The following is a 20,590-nucleotide window of genomic DNA, read 5'->3' as shown; positions in this document are numbered from 1 at the left end:
AAAGACGCTCGTTTACATAATTTGCTAAGTGTTGTCGATCATTTATTACCTTATCCCCCACCCTTGGCAGTAGGTTATTCTGCATTTGTTTGCCTCTCCCCATTTCCTTTTTTATAGCATACCAGACTGTTTTGCTTTTATTCTCATCATTGTATAGTATTTTGTCGTTATATGACTTTTTTGCTGAGAACTACAGCAGCTGACAATCACAGCCAACAAGGAATGAGCAGCCGAGTTTGACAATGAATGGAGTTAGCTAATGACAGTGGATCAATGTAAGGTTTAACAGTTTACATTGATAAGGAACAGGCCTTAAACTTAATACACTGAGAAGTAGTAATAAGAGTGCAAGGTTTCAATGAGTAGTTGAAGAGATACAGTGAGGAGGAACTTCGGGCTTGCCAAACATGTCTTAAACCTCCTGAGCTTATTAAGTTCACCAAACAGAGTGGACTTCTGGTTCCTGCTTAATCAATGGCCCTCCATCATGGCACAGATTAAACGATCAACTTAACTTGAGCCACCATGATGTGGCTGGTAGAGATTGCCGGCCAGCCCAGACGCCATGCAATGACGGAAGTGCCGCTATGGCAAAAAGCAAGCACACCTCCGTTCTGGGCCCAGGGAACAGAACACGTCATCTGCCGCCTAAGCTACCCTGACAACACATATCAAATGTGAACAGAAATCTGCGGAAGTAAGGCTGCATACAAGAATGCCTCCAGAGTAAAAATATCTGAACTACTCGCACAAGCAGTTACCGATACAAGTTACAAGGTTAACACTCCGTAAATTTACTATTAGTCAGAGGCGAAAATGTCAGTTGCTGTTCATGCAGTAACTGAAAAATACTCATGTACAAAGATTGAATTGCCTCCCACACAGATTATGTTACAATTAATTTCATCTGTGGAACTTATAACAGGGAATGCTCATACAATTACGTGACATATGGCCTGGAACACAATCTGCGATCAGTAACACTGACCGATGATATTGCGCTCAGTCACTCGTAGGCGCGTTAATATAACAGTTCAGTTCAACATAACACAGACGTGGACTTACAATATCAAGTACTCAAAACTAAGGATTCCAGCCACGATGTTATTTTCTCCTGTCTGTCTAGGCGGTCATCAAGGTGCCGTAAAGTTTAAGCTTGAGGAGTGCGCTGGGATCTTGCCGACCAGGTTACACCCGACGTCCGTAGGTCTTCCAAGTCCCTGAAGAATGGTCTTTCATTTCAGTTATCGACCTTATTCATACACCACGCTTCGAGAAAGAAATACTTTTTTATCTATTTATCGGCGGTGCTATGTTAGTTTTTGAAGAAAAGTATGAATTATTTATTTATTTGAATGAAATTGATACCAGAGTTAACAGAGCGATATTAAGTATATTATCTGAGACCTTTTAGAGATCAAAGTACTTGCGAAGAGTGTGTGTTAGTAGGGCGCGTAAAGAGGTATTGTTTGAATGTTGTTTGCGTTTTACTATCTGATGTTGATAGGATTATTAAACGCCTCAGGGGATTGAATCGACAGTTATGAAAAGGTAATATCGCGAAAATCCATTTGTAAGTCTTTGTTATGAATGACAGGTCATATAGATATGTTAAACTATAATTGTACGAGACGAAAATGTTAAAGAGCAACAACCTGGCATTGCACAGCGTGCAGTTTAGCCCTCTTGTTGGACTTTATTTGGATATATTTATACGTTTGCAATATTGGCCGTATCTAAAGATTGTGCCATGTACAGTGCCTCCAAAGTAAGAGTCTAATTTCTAAACTAACATCCCAAGGATGTTGAAATTGACGTTCTTCGTGGTAGGGTATGATTTTCGAAGTAAAAAAGGTTATTAATTCTGAAGATATCACAGTAAATAGATGTAAGTACGTGTCAGCTTTTACTTCTTGTACTGGCTGCCTCATACGAACGCCTGAAGAAACATATTAGTTACGTTATTTTGGTTCTGTGGCATCCCGTGCAGGTATTGGACACGCCAGTAAAAAACATAAATAAACATTATGTATCTACACCCGTAATAACATTAATATGAGGAATGACGTAAATACTTAACATTAGCAAATTGACATTAAATATGTGTGACAACATTAATGGAATAGTTTAAGGTAGTATAATTTAATTTTACACTATTAAAGTTTCCCTTAATTTGCAGAGTTGTTAAGTTAAAATAAAACCAGAAATAACTTGAGCCTTTTTTTTCTCCAGTAGACTTCATTTCTTTAGAAATGAAACAGCCATTTGTTTGGAAGGTGCTTGTATGATTGTGTTTCACTGTGAAGGACACTTTTCTGATTGGCTTAAGTCATGGTATAGGAGATACGAATGTTGTTGCAGTTACCAGCTCAGTGCTGTTTTTCTGAAAACTACTGAATGTTGAAAGAAGGAGGGGCTAATTTCTCTAAGTGCATTTCAGTAATGTCTGCTCCATGTTTCTTAGATTTATTTTAATTCGCATACCATACTGTTTAGTTTATTGCTGTTGACAGTTGTAGAGCCCTGGTAAAGCTTTGGGATTCACTACTGTCCTTTTGTCTTATTGTTGTTAGTTGGTAGCCTATTTTCTGTACCATAATGAAGCATCTCCATGAAGGAAGTAAAACATGTAGGCACTAACTCAAGAAAGCACAAACGTGCAAGAGATAGAAGTAAAAAGATTGTCATTAATTCCATGTAATTTAGTGTCCTCTTTGTCTTTAGAAAGTCTTTTGCATAAACTTCAGTTATGGATTTACTGCTCATTTTTAAAATAGAAGTTTTACTTTGTGTTTGCTTTAACTGGTAAGATTTTTTTGAAATAACTACATGCAAAATACAGTAGTGTTTTTAGTTGCGTGGTAACAGGAGGGGTATTAGGCTAATTTGAATGTGATCATTTATCAACATGTTGATTCGATGTTAGTTTTTCACTTCCATTAGCATCCTGTTTTACACCTAAGTTATACTGTTTTCCATCACTTCTATGTCTTGCAGATCTGAACTGAGCTATTTGTTAGATGTTTAGATAATATATAGGCTACATTTATGTGCCAGTATGATTGGGGACAGGAAAAGAAACTTACTAGTTAGCAGCTTAGATATTTCAAATAAGCCTGACAGATTCTTGTTTCAGGAGGGTGGCTGGTTGTGGTGACATACTATATTTCCCTCTAAAGGAAAACTAGTATACATCCATGCTATTTGTGGGCAGAATTGGGCCTAAGGATTAACAAAGCAAATTCAGAAATAGTTAAGGATAGATGAAACAAGAGTTGCAACTCGTTTAAAATCAAGAAATGGGAGAGAGACCATAGAACTTATAGTTCTGCTGTCTAGGAAGCAAGACTTCTGAATCAGGACAAATTAATATGGGCAAAGAGATCATCACCTAATGTACTTTTCTTTTTGTAAAGCACTAACTTGCAGTTGAGATATTTACACAGTATTTTATATAATTGAAGTTTGTGCTTTATAAAAACTGGAGATAAATGAACTGAAATCATTTAAAATGCCATGCTATAGGAATAAACTAAAAGGACAGATGAAGTATGAAATTAAGAGATGTTGGATTGAACAGATGGGTGAAATGAGTGTATAGAAAACCAGTACTAGAAATGAGGACAGGTTAGAGGGCTGTGCTAAGTAATTTAGAAGTTGTTAGCGTGTCATAAATCTCATTAATACTACTTGTCCCATATTATCTATATCGTATTAAATGTCTACGCTATAGGCAATGATAGGTATAAGAGAAAGATTAGCATAGAATAGAAGAAACTGACGGTTTCTAAGAAGTTGAAAGAATTACAACCATAAATTTCAGTAGAATGAAGAGTGCAGTCATGTACAGAATTAGACAGGTTTTGTAGAGAAGATGGTGACACATGATGGAACAATAAACTGATGGACCATGAAGAAGATAAAAGGGGAAAGGGATTGTCACGAGGACAAAATCCCATAGGTGGTTTTCAATATAGTGCGTGGGTTTATATGATGCTCTGAATGGTACAGCAGGTAGCAATGGTTTTTTATCACAAAGATGTATGGTTTGAGCAAACCCTGTGGTTAAGTCATTGAACTTATATTTGCGAGGCATGGATCTTTGTATTCAGTAATTATTTACTGCATGAAATTCTGTGCATATAGATAAATTCCTCATCCAATTGCAACTTTTAAGGCAATATACTAAAACTGATTTATATTGTAAAATGGAAAGAACATCTACAATAAATTACTGAGGGGACATTTAAACACCTAAAAGCCTGCATGTTCATGCTTGTGGTTTGGTCCCTCAGACTCAGACTGGTTTCCTTCTCAAAAGGATTAATGTTTATGACCAATTAAAATCTAAAAAATGTGAGAGCCAGCCAGTTGATTCCTTCCTCCAGTCTTCCCCAACTGGGCTGACCATACGAGGTTTCTTATCTGTTCCAATTCACTTAGTGCACTACAAGCACTTCACCAGATGTATCCAGTAGACCAGTTGATTCAGCCAATCCATGACTCCTTACAGCGGCTCCAACACCATGGCAAGGAGGTGATCTTTTGCTGGATACATTGCCACATCAGGATATGCGGGAACAACATGTCCAACAAAGCTGCCAAAAAAGCAAATCGGAATGGTGTTGTCCATCAATGTCCCATCACTTTGCACACTGCCATCTCATTTTGACAGGCACATCATGTGTCAGTGGGAGACTGCAGTCACTCAAATAGGCCACACAGGCATGGGCATGTCAGCCTCACTGCTGGATCGAAGTTGTGCTTACCAGACTGCACATCGGACATAGCCCTTTAACACACGTCTTCTTCCACCATTCTGTGAAGTTCATGGTGTGTCACTTTCAGTTCAGCATATTTTGGCAATGTCTTTCTTATATACTGATATCAGGGCAGCCCTCAGTCCTGATGGAGAAGAGCCCATCATCCTCACCGATACTGATTCCAGTGTTGCAAGAGTGGTGACATTTTGTGAACTATCAAGTATTATCCCAAAATTGCTGCAGAAAGGATGCAGACTTTAATGCGTTATAAATTGCTCAGCCTGAGATTGGCATTCTGACTTTTTGTCTTTGAACTGATGACCATGATGTTAAGCGGCCCTCACATCTAATGGGTAGGATAAACCTGTGATGGGACCGAGGTATGTAGTGCTGGGTGAGTGGATTGGGCAGGTCTTGCATCTGGGTCTTCCATGCAGGTATGACCTCTGTGGTAGGGGATTGTAGGTGGGAAATGCATAGGGGTGGATTAAGATGTTGCGGAGTTTGGATGGGCATCAGAACAGCACTTTGGGAGGGGTTGGATGCCTCTTGCGTGAGATGGCCCTCATTTCATGGCTTGATGATAGATAATCAAAGCCCTGGTTCAGTCGTTCGAGTCCGGTGTGGTATTGGGTGACAAGGGGGACAATTCTTTGTGGTTTGTTCGAGGGATGAATGTGAGGATCCGGTGTGTGTGGCGATATGGCACAGGAAATCTGTTTGTGAATTAGGTCTGGAGCATGCTACCCGTCTGCGAAGGCCTTTGTGAGGCCCTCAGCATACTAGGCAAGGGAGTTATCATCACAGATGCATCTACCACAGGTGGCCAGGATGTACGTGAGAGATTTTTCAGTATGGAAGTGGTGGCAACTGCCGAAGTGTAGGTACTTTTGGTGATTGGTGGCTTTGATGTGGACCGAGGTGTAGATGGAGCCATCTGAGAGGAGGAGAGTGACATCTAGGAAGGTTCGGCCGATGGTTGGAGGAAGACCAGGTGAAGTGGATGAGAGAGAAGGTGTTGAGGTTGTGGAGGAATGAGAATAAAGTGCCCTGGCCTTAGGTGTAGATAATGTCATCAATAAATGTGAACCAGACCAGGGGTTTGGAGTATTGGGAAGCAAAGCCTGTTTCCTCTAGGTAACCCCCCCCCCCTCCCTCCCTCCTCGATACCCAATTGAAAAAGAAAAGAACTTAAATGTCATTTCTATTATTAAAACACAGTAGCGAGCCAGTGTACTGATTGAACTGCCTTCTGTTTCAAATGACTTCAAGAACAATATGGTTCTGTTTTTAGCCTGCCCTAACTGAAATGTGGGGTAGCAGTTTGTAATTGTATTTTCAATGTGGATTTTTTTTTCTTTTCTTTAGAATTTTGTTTCCTTATAATGTATTTTAGCAGTAATAGCAGGGCTGCATCACAAGCAGAAAACAGTGGATAGAGTATATGTGGGAATTGAATGGGTAGTTTACTGTGTAAAATTGGACAAGAAACTAAAAATCATGGAGGTGTGAATGCTATAGTAGATGAAGGAAAGGCCTGGTAATGAAAGACTCTTTGCATTCTGCAGGAAAAAATTTCTTCTTTTAATAGCAAATTCAAAATTTAGAAGAGGACGTAAGTTCCCCAAAAGGCTCATGAGAGTACAGAGCCAAAACTCATAAATTTAATTGAAACATTTTCGTTACACAGGTTAACTTTATTTAGGGTATCAAATTAGCATCTTTAATCAACAATTATTCTAACCACACTGATGTTAATATAAAAGTATGTGTTCAGCAGTGAAGATCCCTGAAACTATCAATGAAACTTCTTAAGAGCATCTCTGTTTTTAATCCACTGTGGAAAATTCTATTATGTTAACTTCACATCTTTTTCGTTAAAGTAATACATTCTGCCTAATGATGTTATTTTAGGTACACCAATAACACAGAGCATGTTTTCCAAAGGCACAAGACAAGAATATTTCTTTTCAGACCAAAAGAATGGCCCTGCTGGTCCAGGTGTGTGGATAAAAAGTAGTTCTTTGTCTCCTCCTTCATCACAGACATTTCTGACAAAGGCGAAGTACCACCTGTCATCATATACAGCTGCTACAAAAGAATATTGTTGAAGATGAGTACATGTCTACTTTGTGGCATTTTCATTGAATGGAAAAATCAAGGAAGGCTTTTCAGAAGAAGTTACTCATCTAATTTCTAAAGAATCACAAGAAAGTGGTTTCTAATTATGAAAATTCGTGGTACCAGGTATTTTGTGGGTTGTCGAAAATCTCTTCTCAAGTTTCTTGTGTAGGAAATCTACATTGACTTTCTCTAAGGAGTGAAAAAACATTTGTCAGTATTAGGTTTGTAAAGATTGTAAACACCAGATGCAGTTGTTATTTGTGCATCATTCTCTAGTTGACGATTAGCTCTTCTCAGTATACATTTTATAGTTCCCCACAAACCATCAAACACAGATTTACCGTGCCAATTAGCAAAAAAGGAATGCTCAGCATCAATAGAAAAGTTGCTTTTGTGCTCACACAAATTTTTAAAGCCTTTTCTATTCTTATATTGAGCTGCACCCGCCCTGATAGCTGAATGGTCACCGTGACGGATTGCCGTTCTATGGGCCCATGTTCAATTCCCGGCTGGGTCGGGGATTTTCTCCACTCAGGGACTGGGTGTTGTGCTGTCTTCATCATCATTTCATCCCCATCCGGTGCGCAGGTCGCCCAATGTGGCCTCAAATGTAATAAGACCTGCACCAAAGCAGCCAGACCTGCCCTGCAAGGGGCCTCCCGTCCAATGACGCCAAACGCTCATTTCCATTGAGGTGCGCATCCATCAGTGGAATAATGCACTTTCTTCACTTGTAAGTAATGCTTTGCCAGCCACTTAACCATTTCTTTCTGGACAGCATTTACAAATCCTACATCATGTTCCACATCATCACTTCTAGCAGTGGTTCACTATTACCAATTTTCTTTCTTCATTTACCACATAAACATGCACGGGATGGATTGTACAGCTGCTTCTTGTCAAGTGGTACTCTGAATTTCATTTTGAATTACAAAACAATAGGGCAATTAATTTTATGTGGTCATTCCATTTCAGATGGCTTGGTACACACATTCCCAGATATTTTACAGAAGTAACTGCTTCCAGTAATTCTTCTATGATTGTGTAATCATACAATAAAGAGCCTTTCTGTCTGTGTATTTGCAATATGTTTCATATGTTTATGTTGAGAGCTAGTTGCAGGGCCAGGTTTAGAGGTGGTCTCAAGAACGAACAGAGTGAGCTGGGTTTCACACAATCAGTGGTTTCAGAAACCATGGTGGTTCCTGCAGAGGAGATTTTCAGCCTCCAGAAATGTCATAATATGCAAGCATAAAACATGTTCCAAAATTCTACAATTGACTGACATCAGAGATATCGGCTTCTAATTTTGAGAGTCTGTTCGATGATCCACCTTGAAAAGAAGAATGGTCTGTGCTTTTTTTGCAATCATCCAAAATACTTTGCTCCTACAAAGGCACACAGTACATTGCAGCTAGAAGGAGGTCAAGTTCTTTCACATATTATATGTAGAATCGTATTGGTGTCCCCCATCAGGACCAGTTCCCAAGATTTTAATTTTCCTTGCTAGCTTTCATGATGTCCATTACCAGTGGACAAGTTTTCTCAAGAAGGGTGATGACTGCATATCTTGGAACAAGCTTTTACAATCTGTCAAAATCAAGATGTTCCTTTCTGTGATTTTATGCAAGTACTTTAAAACTGTGAGTGTAGCTTTGGCTTCTGCGGAAAAGTAGGAAGTGAAATCAGTTCTTTGTAACCTGTACTTGGACACAGAGGTTTTTGGGTCATAAATCTCTAACTGAGCTAGGAAATTATCAGTAATGAAGGTTTTTACTAATTGTTCTGCTCTGGCAATTGCTTTTGTTGGAAAATAGAATACATCAGCTGCTTAAGTTATTACATTTCACTGATAATCTAAATTAGGATATGTTGGAGTTCTTTCGAGATTAGATGAAATATTCTTTAAAACTATGAAGTATGTACATAATTTTGATTTTTTGATAGTTTTTATTTTCTCTCTATTCATTTCTTTTTAGAACAATCTCTATTATTTCTGGATCAGTGGGGCAGTTAATTGCAGAAAGCCTTGTTTGGGGGAATATGTCAGTTATTAATTTCCATTGTAAGACTTTGAGCATTTCTGGAGCTTCCATAACAGTGTATTTGTTGATGTGGAATGCTTAGCTTATAGTCATTTATTGTCCAGAGTGCAGGCCCATGGTTTCATGTGAACGTTTCAGACCATCAAAACCTCACATGGGTCATAATGTACTTACTTTAGAAGATCACTGTCATGTCAGAGGTGAAAGGGGATTTTTTGTCATATGTTTCTTGATACTTCAGCGGCTGTGCACAGGAGTGAAATAGTGAATGGGTCAGACCAAAATTTTTGGAGTCTTTGTGGTTGGAGACAGTACAGAAAGACTTGGATGTTAGGCTACTGCTGACCATGAACCATGAAAGGGCCAGCGTCTACTGTTTTAATTGAACCCTTGGCCTCAGGTACTCGTCACAAGAAAATGACAGAGACATAGGTATATGTAGACAAATTTATGGTGGAAATCAGTAACCCTAGTCCAGAGGTACTTACATACAAGCAAGCTTAAGTTGTTCTTAGTGCACAAAGTTAGTCTGATGATCACTTACAGAGTATCCGCTGTAGGCTTGTTCATCTGAGACCGCTGCTGTTTGATGGAACTCTCGAGCTCTGTCTTGCTTGACATTTAAGGGCCTGTATATTTACATTGTTTGGTGCTGTTTGCTTAGAGCTAATAAGTGACTGTGTTGCTTTTTACCTCCAATTTTCAATCAGTGAGCATGAAACAAACAGTTTCCCAATGCATGTTACTTAAAGGACTGATGAAACCAGCTTGCAATATATGTCTGTGCCCAAGTTACAAGGTTTACAGCTAATATTCGTACTAAGACAACTTTTTTGCAATCCCTCATTATTGGTCGATTTTCTGTTGATACAATTAACATATCCCTGTCACACAAATATGTACAATAAGTAATCACATCTTCTCCAATCTTCATCTGTGATCTTTTGTAACCAGTAATAATTTCACTTAGAGGGTGAATGTCTTGTGAGATTTTTCCATGAGCTGGGTCACAATTCACATGCACATTGTCATAATACTTTTCTTCTTACAACTAAAAATTGTTTCAGGCTATTATGTCTTGGTTGAATGGGTGTCACCTTAAAACCCAATATTTTGTCCCCATCTGCAAAGGACATTTTCAAGGGGGATTGTACCTATTTTGAATGTCCAATTCACACCCTGACATGCTACTGACAACAGCAATATTCCACTTCTGTGTGCTTCCGTGCAGTGGTGTGACATCACATTTTGAATGCGTGAGCACAATTGGCTGTCGTCGACTGCCATCGTCCGCTGTTGGTATCACTCCATGGTGGAAGACTGGTACACATCTTCTTCAGCATCAGAAGCCAGATGCCATTCAATTTCGTGCCCTCCTCCTTCCTATTGAAGTTCTTGGGGTGTTTTACAGTTTCCTTGGCCTCTCTGTATAACCTTTCTTGGTATCTGTTTGTGGCTGCCAGTACTTGAGTCCTATCAAAATGAATGTGTTGCTCTCCTGGCTGCAAAGCATGTTCCACAATGGCTGATCTGTCAATCTTCCCTCTTCTGCAAAAGCCCTTGTGCACTTCTAGGCATTTTTTGACTGTTCTTTTTGTAGTGCCCATGTACTCATCCCCACAATTACACGGAATCCAATGCATGCTCCTTGATTTTCCATAAAGAAGTTCACTATAACCAGGCTTAAGGGGCTCCCCATAGCGACACCATCTGCGCCCGTTCATAGAACTCATCTTTCCATTTGAAATACTTGGTTGTGAGGCTATATTGAAACAGTTCTGCAACATCAAATGGAAAAAATTTGATTCAGCTGTTGCAGGACTTCATTACAGCTGTTGCAGGACTTCATTAAGTGTAACCATATATCAAAAATTTGGTACATTTTATCAGCAAATTAAAGAGCATAGTGGTACAGCCGGAGAAGATATTAGTTAGTTTTGATGTGGTACCTCTATTTAGTATGTTCCACTCAATGAAGTGTTATAACAGCTGAATCCTACTTTTCCTCCCAGTGTTGAAGAGCTTTTTAAATATTGCATCACAGTCACACATTTCAAATGGAACAATGAGTTCTATGAACAGATGGGGGGTGGTGGTGGTGGTGGTGGTGGTGGTGGTGGTGGTGGTGGTTACTAACGCATAAAAGGAAATTTGTGTTTGCCAATTGGATCTTTCAGTCTTTGCTATTCTTGTATGTAAACCTAACTTATTTTCTAATTCATCCTGAGCTGTCGTATCCCATTTACTTTCTCTACCATTCAGGGTTAGGCTAATAGAGGCGAAGTGACCAGGGTTGGCCTGTCTCCAAGGACAGATCACAACATCTATCATCCCCTACACCTTTAGAATTCCTATATTGAAATCCATCTTTAATCAATTTTTAAAATAGAATTTAACCTATTCTTTCTCCCTTGTTAAAGTGATCCTCTTGTGACATTGTCTCTCGGTACAATGAAACTGTACAATATCTGTGGCATTCCTCGCCTTCTCCAATGTTAGGTAGGCTACTGCTTCTATCTTTACTTTGGGACATTCCAGTATAAATTCTTCTTCTTCTTCTTCTTGTGACATTGAGAATACTCATGTCACAAATGCCTCTCTGCATGGTTACCAAAGCTGCAGGCAGATACACTCCCATTTGCAATTGCTGCTTCTCCACTATTCCTTAGGTCAGAACTGTGTTCTGCACTTTAATTCTTAAAATCATTTCTGCTCGTGGACATATTGGGATAATGTCACAAAGGCTCTATCTTTTCTGTTTGCTGCTCATCTTTGTTCCATGTTTCCTTTATGTGCACCAGCCTCTCACTTCTTATTTCACTTCTTATTTTTTGTGACTCCTTGCTCCAGAGAGGGCGTGTTGACGGAAGCCCATGGCCGGAAGCTTTAATTGCGAGAGTCTGTTTGTTGTGCCTATCTGTGACTCAACATCTCTGCTATATGGTGAGCAGCAACTTCCCTTCTCATAATATTGTATGGTTACTTTTAAACTCTCACAGAAGTCTGTGCCTAAAATTCATTCATACAAAACATCTAACTTGTCCTCCACTATATGAAACTTGCGTTCCACACATACATCCTCACCTATCCTTAGTATTAACATCATGGCAAGATGCATCTCTTTTACTTCTTCAGTGATACCTTTAAGTTATACTTTTTCATTGACATTAATGCTCACTGTATCCTTCAGCACTGATTCCTTTATTTTGCTCACCTGAGTGGCACTGTCTGCTATGAAATTATTGTTCTCGTGCTTCCTTGTGTGCATCATACATTTACAAAATCATTCCTGCGCTTTCAGTCTATTAAATGTAACTTTGCAGTGTGGTCGACCGCATACTCGTGTCCCTCTTTTGTTTGCCTGTTTCTGAGCCTTCATATTTGCTAACCTAGCCTTGGCATTACACCATCAAGCTAAATGCCTGGTTCTCTACAACTGTAAAATAGCTCTGGTCTCACCTGATCACACAGCCTTGGGTGCCCTTGATGACTGCATTGACAATACCCCATTGGTTGCAGGCTTTCAGTTTCTCTGTGGAGTCCTGTGCATAGGGTTTTCTGTGTCCATCTCAGTGGTGGCAGCAGGTGGGATGCCCATTTCTCTGCTCTCCTACAACTCATCTACATGGTGTCAGTTCTCCTGATGCATTTCTCCATAGTACAGTTCCTCACATGATGACCACCCCTCTTACACCTAAAGCAGTAATCTCTCTGGTGACGTGATTCATTGAACTTCTTGTTGCAAGAGGTGATGGGTGCTTTTTCTGGTAATGCTAGATTTGCTGCTCGCGTTAACATTAAATCCTCTCCTCTTGCTTTCTTGATTGTTTTAACCCTCTCACCTTCGATTCCCTGTATGAACACTGCTCACGCCAGCTTCCGAATTAGAGAATGGCCTCCCGGAATGTCTGATGCTCTCATCACTCCCTGGTACAGCTATTCAAAATTAGTGTTGAAATATGTCAACATGACTCACTCATTCGGTCATACCTTCAGCGCTTTCCTGTCTACTAGAGAATAATAAGCACGCATGGTGATCCAAAGTACAAAGGTGCTGTCAAATTGTGTATTAGTAGTTTATTTTGAGCTGCACCCACAATTCTAGTTCTAACAAATTTTAATGGTACACTATGACTATAGCTTGGCATTAGTTTGAATGCTAGGTCACAATTGTCCAGAAATTCCCTTAGTTCATCTTTATTTCCATCAAATGCTGTCAGGATGAACTTAAATGTGTCAGACAAGACTGTATGATGACTGAGTACCTCATTACCTTCCAAATTCATATCAAATGTTTTTTTCGTCCTTTTTTTGCAGCTGAAGATTGCATTTCCATACTAGGTTGTGATCCACGCATTGTGTTTCTTGGTCAGGCAACATTGCTGCATTGATCTCTCATGCTTAGACATAAGGTTAGAATTCTACAACCCCATGCCACTGACTCAAGTGTCAGTGTCTCTGACCTCAATTGTCATGACTGCTGTAAAGGTGTCCTGTCTTGTTTACTGCTGTGGGCTGCTTGCTGCAATCTCGTAATTCTTCAACACTGGACACTGAATACCTCTCAACTTCATCTTCTTCCCTCACTCCCACTGCACATTAAAACAGACTGCCCTGCATGTGCACTGTACCTCATCCTCCAAGAAAGCTCAATCTCGTTTGTCCTAAGACTGGATGTGCTAGTTCTCTCCAGAGAAAATCCTATCTTCTCTACTCTAAGGCACCTTACCTCTTGGTAAAGATACTCAGCCAGGAATTGAAGCCTGGACCCCACATCTAACACACATTGTTTACATTGTAAACCAACATGGGATGTGGCATACTTACTTAGTACCTCATGCTCAGGTCAGAGGTGATGTAGGATTTAAGGTCAGCTGCATCTTGGTATGCAAGTGGCTGCATACAGGAGTGAAGCAGCAGTGAGGTCAGGCTGAGGTCTTTCAGGTTTCTACAGTTGGAGATGGTACAGAAAGACTTGCATGTTAGGCTGAGGAGGTAGATCTGGAAGTAACCAGAAAATGAGGATGAATTGGCTTACTTGTCTGCTTTTTACTGCTTTTTCATGTGATAGTGTTGAACATGAAGAAGAGCAAAGACACTAGTTTACAAGAACAGAGACGAGGATTTATTCACTTATGTAGCGTACGGCGCTATTTTGGAGATGATGTTTGAAAGACAGCATTCTATCCAATGTGACCCCTAGGTATTTAGGGTGTCTGTTGTGTCTCAATTGTTGGTTGTCCATGCACACATTTAGCTCCCTATTAGCCATTTTGTTGTTTAGATGACAGCAACAAACTTCAGCTTTCGAAGTACTGAGCCAGCTTTTTGAGGTCTTCTGTCAGGATCTCTTCCGTTTGTTCAATGGTTTGTTTTCCGATAGCAATAGCCCAGTCATCTGCATATCCGAATTTCCTTGAAAGCGTCTCTGGCATGTCTGAAATGTACAGACTAAACAACAAGGGAGCAAGAACTGACCCTTGAGGCAGTCCGTTGTTCAGAACAAATGGCCATCCCGACCTATAACTTCAAGATGCAGTAACATACGCTACTACTGGCCACGAACCGTAGAAGTGCCAGATTCTGTTGTCCTAATCGAACACTTAGGCTCAAGTACATATTAGAATGAAAGTGATACAGAGACATAGGTACATGTAGACAAGTGTACAGAGAAAACCAATAACCCAGTCCAGAGGTACATAAAGGCAAAGTTTAATGAGACGACCTTAGTGCCCACAGTTGACCAAGTCTTATGCTCATTTACACAGTATCTGCTGTGCACTCATTTATCAGAGGCTGCTGCTTTTTGCTGGAACTCTTGAACTCTGCCATGTTTACCTTTATGGGCCTCTATATATAGCATTTGGCACTCTTTGCTTATAGGCAAGTGACTGTGTCTCTTTTTACCTCCAGTTTTCAGTCAGTGAACCTGAGATTAGCAGTTCCCCAATGCGTGAGACCTCTTAATGACTGACAATAGTGGCTTTCGTAGACAACATGACATCATTGCATTGACAGACTTGTGAATTCGTGTTGACGTCTTCACCTTGGGCAAAAAACAGAGCAGCAGCACCTTGAAAACATATGGCATCTGTTGTCTGTTGAAATGTCTGCTAAGATTCTCACAACTACTACTGCTCGTGCAAGTAATGCTGCCAAAGTCCCCTCCTTCATCTGAGGTTGTTGCTCTTATTCCAAAGGATAATGACATCATCCCCATGGTGGCACTCAAGCCCTACATTAAAATTGCAATGTGTCTTATGATTCAGTTATTTATTGTGTAAATTTAAATTACTTTGATGCCATGTAGTACATGTAGTTCAGTGCAGCCAAATGATATTGAAGACTCCTTACACATTGCTGGTTCTGGTTGCAAGCAACTTATATTTATATTGTTCCGATTGAACTGGGTAGAAATTGCTAAAAATTTACAAAAAAAATCAATAAAAATGTCAGTACAAAAATGTTAATACAAAAATCTAACAATGTTATCACAATGTACGTGGAATGATTCCATTTACTAAGAGGACCACAAAACTGAACTGAACTTTGTCTAGGCAAAGTACACTGCCTGACAAAACATGTGAAGCATGCACAAAGAGAGGGTCACATGTCAGTATAACTTCAGGCACATACACATCAGCAGGTACATAAATGATTAGAGGGGCAATTCTATCTGACAGAACGGCCACTGGAGTATGTTAGTGTTGCTCGTCTTCAGTGTTGTTACCGTGCCTGGTAGGAGATGCAAGGGGCATAAACAGTGTCAGATGCAAAGTGATCACTGTGAAGGAAACACACACTGCATACACATGTGAGACAGCATTATTAGCATCTGACAGTGTTTGAAAGGGACATCATCGTGGTTGACCTTGTGACCAGCTGGTCGAATTGTGCAATTTCCAATTTTATCAGGCTTTTGGATGTGATAGTGTCAGATGTTGGACTGTGTGGGAATGTGAGGGCAGCATACGTATCATCCACTTCTGATCACCACAAAAGGGGATCATTGTACAGTGCACAAAGCATATTGTAACCCCTTCCTTCTGCATCTACCATCCACGGACAAGTAATGGACTACATTTAACATTCTGCATCACCACTGGTCGGAGACTAACAGCAACCAGACTAGGGAATTATTGTCCCACAGGCTGTCATAACGTTACAACACATATGTATGACTGTGTTTCCAGTGATAATGGGATTGGAAAGCACAGATTGCTGATAAATGGTATCACATTGTGTTTAGCGACAAATTGTGTTGCTGCACTACCCCCAGTGATCATTGTCAGCAAGTTTTGCTGTGACCCAGGGACAGGTGGCTGGTAGTGATTGAGGGAACTCTGACAAGACATCTTGCGAACTCGTACGTTACCTCTTATGTGACACTTTCATTGTGCAATTTTTCAACATGATAGTGCTTATCCACATATGGCATGAGTCTCTATGTACTGTCTGCTTGATGTTGGACTACTCCCGTGGTCAACAAGATCATCATATTTGTCCCAAATAGAATGTGCGTGGGATCAGCTTGGTCATCAGTCCATTCCAGTGCCAGTATTGAGTATATCAAGGACCAGTTACAGCAGTTGTGGATCAGCTTGCCTCAGGAGAGGATATAACGGCTTTGACACCTTTCCAGACCAGTTCAGTGGTACATTTAGAGCATAGGGGGTGCAGTGTCATAAAGATAAGTGTGCTCATACTTCCAAATTCTTCACAAATTTGACTCTAGTTTGTGATCACTCTACTAACATCACATACTCTCTCAACCCCTGAAATTCTATTTTCTTTCTTCCTACCCTTCTGAGTATATATTTTTATCGATGTTTTCATTCATGAAGTATAATTATTTATCAGAAGTGAGGTATTTTGACCTGCTTCAACTGAAACATATTAAGTTGCTTCAAAGATGAGCAGTGATCTCATATCAGGCTTTTCAACATCAGTTGATGGAAGGATTCCTCCACTAAACCTATTATGTCATTGCAAGTAAGATGTGGTTCTGACTTCCAGTACATGTTACTAAAGTAGGGGATAATTTCTAAAAGATGAATCAAATACCAAAATTTGAAGCACCTAAAGAAAGATGATAAACTAAATGTGAGTAAAGATATTTGTATGTTATGGGGCAGATAATTTCAAGCAGTTTCGCGTAGTGGCTGAAAGTGTCATTTGTGTTATGTCAGAACAAACTTTTTAAGTAGAATTTGGGTTGTGACAAACAAAGCAATGATTATGTGAGGCATTTGATTTAGAATATATAGATAGCTTGAAATAGATATCTAATGTGTAAAAGCATAGCGAGTTGAACAGAACTACATCACAATGATGTACAAGGATTTTTAGAGTAGAGAAGACATAAGATGTGAAGGAATTCAAAGCAAAAGCAGTAGGAAAGTTTAATTTTAAATGCGAACATTTTAGGTTAGGTCTTACCGTGGCTGTTATTGACATTGACTGACACAACAAGTTTACTGTTACCAGTCACTGTTTATTTATCTCCACTGTATGAGAAACACTATCTAGAAGGAACATGCTGACATACCTCATACTAATACAAAACAGAATAACTACCATGATATTAGAAGGAACTAGACAGTGCAAAAATGTAGAAATTACAGCTTGTAATTGGTTCATGCAGGACAGTGCACAGTACCAATATGTTCCAAAAGGCCGTGCGCAGAAGTACGATTTTTCAAGGCACTCATATCTTGAGTTCTGTTGGTCACAGAGAAAAGGGTCAAGGGTTCTGGATAGCCTTTGGCCTAGCAAACATTTTTATGCTTCTCAGAACAACAGGCATACTGTAGCTATCCTGCAATACAGGGACAAAATTTAAACGTTACACACTTCCTCCAGCCCAGGAAAATTGAGCAAATTGGTTGGTTCTTTTGCATTAGGTGTGATCTAGGGTGGACCTTAGGTGGCTTACAAAACCACCATTTGTTCACAGACAGTTCTAGAAAACCCCAAAAAACCACAGCTTTTTGATGGCCAATTCTAAAATTCATGGCAAATTTTCAAAATATTTACTATATGTCTTAAGATGACAATCTTCGGGAATCTTGAAACCTTTTTTCTATATCATTGTCCATTACCTAGATCCAGAGGTTCAAAGTTATCGTACTTATGCATGTAAGTAGCTGTATGATGTCTGGTCTGAGGCGTAAATGTTTTAATGTTTTAACTGTCACAGTGAACACACAGTGGGGTTATTGCAAGCATTCTGAGGTTACCAAACTATAAATGATAATTAATTGAAATCCTCAGCTGCCAACAGGTGTTGTTGACATACCTCGATTTGTACAGCCGAAAATGTGTGCCTTGACCAGGACTTGAACCTGGGATCTCCTGCTTACATGGCAGACACTTTATCCATCTGAGCCACTGAGGACACAGATGAAGGCAGGGACTTATCCCTTGCTGCACGCTTCCCGTGAGACCCACATTCCCAACTGTCCACAATCTACGTATGGAATGTTACTAACAGATATTTGCCCATCCACTCATTACTCGCATCAATTAGGTGACAATTCCCGTAAGAATTCGAGCAACCTGTGCACATTCGCTAAGACGAAGGTCAATTGCCAGGTAGCCTTTAACTATATATGAAGATAGTAACTGTTCTCGAAAGAACAGATACCATTGATGACCATGCAGCTTCTCTTAGAATAAATGATAATTAATTAAAACCCTCAGCTGCCGACAGGTGTTGTTGATATACCTCAATGGGGACAGCGGAAAATGTGTGCCTCGACCGGGACTCGAACCCAGGATTTCCTGCTTACATGGCAGACACTATCCATCTGAGCCACTGAGGACACAGATGAATAGCGTAACTGCAGGGACTTATCTCTTGCACGCTTCCCGTGAGACCCACATTCCCAACTGTCCACAATCTACATATGTAATGTTCCTAATAGATATTTGCCCATCCACTCATTACTCGCACCAACTAGGTGACGATTCCCGTAAGAGTTCAGGCAACCTGTGCGCATTCGCACAGACAAAGGTCAATGGCCGGGTAGCCTTTAACTATATATGAAGATAGTAACTGTTCTCGAAATAACAGATACCATTGATGGCCATCACATCCTCTTAGAATAAATAATAATTAATTGAAACCCTCAGCTGCCGACAGGTGTTGCCATGCAAGCAGGAGATCCTGGGTTCGAGTCCCGGTAGAGGCACACATTTTTGGCTGTCCCCATCGAGGTATATCAACAACACCTGTTGGCATTACTTCATTCCTCTTCCTTTGGGGAGCAGCTCAGATTCACAAGATGTCCGTGGCATCTTCCTCCACGAGGCTGTGACTGAGATGATGTGCTGATACTGGGGCGTGTGGTTTGAAGTGCTTGGGGTGAAGGCAGCAGTGCAGTCCACCATCCTTAGTCAACCCGTATGGTAGGATGGGTGACATTGGTGCGAGCTCCACATCCAAATATTAATTCTTTCATTAGCATTAACATGTCTCCTGTTCTTTGTATATAAAGCAAATGATTTATCAGTAAGTACAACAGCTGTACCATAATTCCTGTCACCTTGAACTCCAATTGAACAGGTACGATAACAAATAATGTCTCTATCATAATAAGACTCCAAACCTAATAGAGGCTTATCACTGCCCCTTACAATAGCAATAGTTAACCAACTATTACCAGTTACAACCTCTGTAGTTGTTCAAGAAAAATTAATCTTAGCTCTTACAAAAGTAATAGGTCCATTTAGTAGTTCTTCTTGTGCTACATTATTAGGAGTAAGAGTAAATGTATCCACAGTCTTGTAGACTGGCATTCTTGATCTTCTTGCATATCTTCTCCTCCTGTACGGCATGGCTGTGTGCTCAGTGCGGCTGCTTCGAGTCGAATGAGCTTGCAGCTGCCTGTACTGCGGAAGTTTCCACTGATAAGCACCGCCTAACTGGGCGCGGCAGGAAGTCGCGTGCAAGAAATCCAACATGGCGGCCGGAAGCAGACCCTTTCGCAGCGGATCGCGCTTAGTTAAAACTATAGCGCAATCCTCCGAGCTCTAGCGGCAGCCGAGCGAAACTCGTTCAAGGTCACTGAGCCACTTTCGCTGCTTGATGGCCCTTGACAGTTGACAGAATGTTCCCTCAGGTACAAAACCTGAAACGCAAAGTAGCACTACCTTATTGGTGGCCAAAGCAGAGAAGGTGACTCCAGTGTGGACGGCAGCTGCATCGATACTGGTAGTGATATTGGAGAAGCTGCACCAGGTTCATCCACCAGTCGAGGGGGCCCTTCATATAATGTGGCAGGGACCCAGCCGCATCCTATAATCCATCAAGTGACGCAGACTGGTTCGGGATGTCCAGTCATCCACACACAGGTGCAATTGGTCATAATGACATGCACAGAGGCTCTCCTCCATATGGCCATAGCAGATGGGAGCTGTGGGTACCAGGAGATAATGGCGGGAATCCATTCTGGGTGACAACCAAACTCACATGCCCAGACAGCCACCCCGGGCTGAAAACAGGATGACGGCTACATGGGTCAGCATCCCTGGCTGAGCCACAGGAGCTTGCAGGAGTGTCCGGGGTTGGCACCCATGGAGCAGTTCAGCAGGTCTGTTGTCGCCGAATGGTGTGAAGCGATAGGAACTGATAGGAGGACAGAAATTGATCCAAGG

At 40.6% G+C, this 20,590-nt stretch overlaps 1 protein-coding gene across 3 annotated transcripts in view; it reads left to right on the top strand.

Moving 5' to 3' along the window:
* The first annotated feature begins 1,432 nt into the window (after positions 1 to 1,432).
* Positions 1,433 to 20,590, top strand: part of LOC126457025 (gastrula zinc finger protein XlCGF7.1-like) — a 127,169-nt gene continuing 108,011 nt past the window's right edge. For all 3 annotated transcript variants that reach the window (XM_050093001.1, XM_050093003.1, XM_050093002.1), the window contains exon 1: positions 1,433 to 1,551. In XM_050093001.1, the coding sequence (XP_049948958.1) occupies positions 1,544 to 1,551 (8 nt within the window). In that variant the 5' untranslated portion in view covers positions 1,433 to 1,543. The remainder of the gene's footprint in view (positions 1,552 to 20,590) is intronic.

This window comes from Schistocerca serialis, chromosome 2 (assembly GCF_023864345.2).
Source record: "Schistocerca serialis cubense isolate TAMUIC-IGC-003099 chromosome 2, iqSchSeri2.2, whole genome shotgun sequence".
Taxonomy (NCBI): Eukaryota; Metazoa; Arthropoda; class Insecta; order Orthoptera; family Acrididae; genus Schistocerca; species Schistocerca serialis.
Note: the sequence above shows the minus strand (reverse complement) of the source record. Positions and strands in the feature narration are given on the sequence as shown.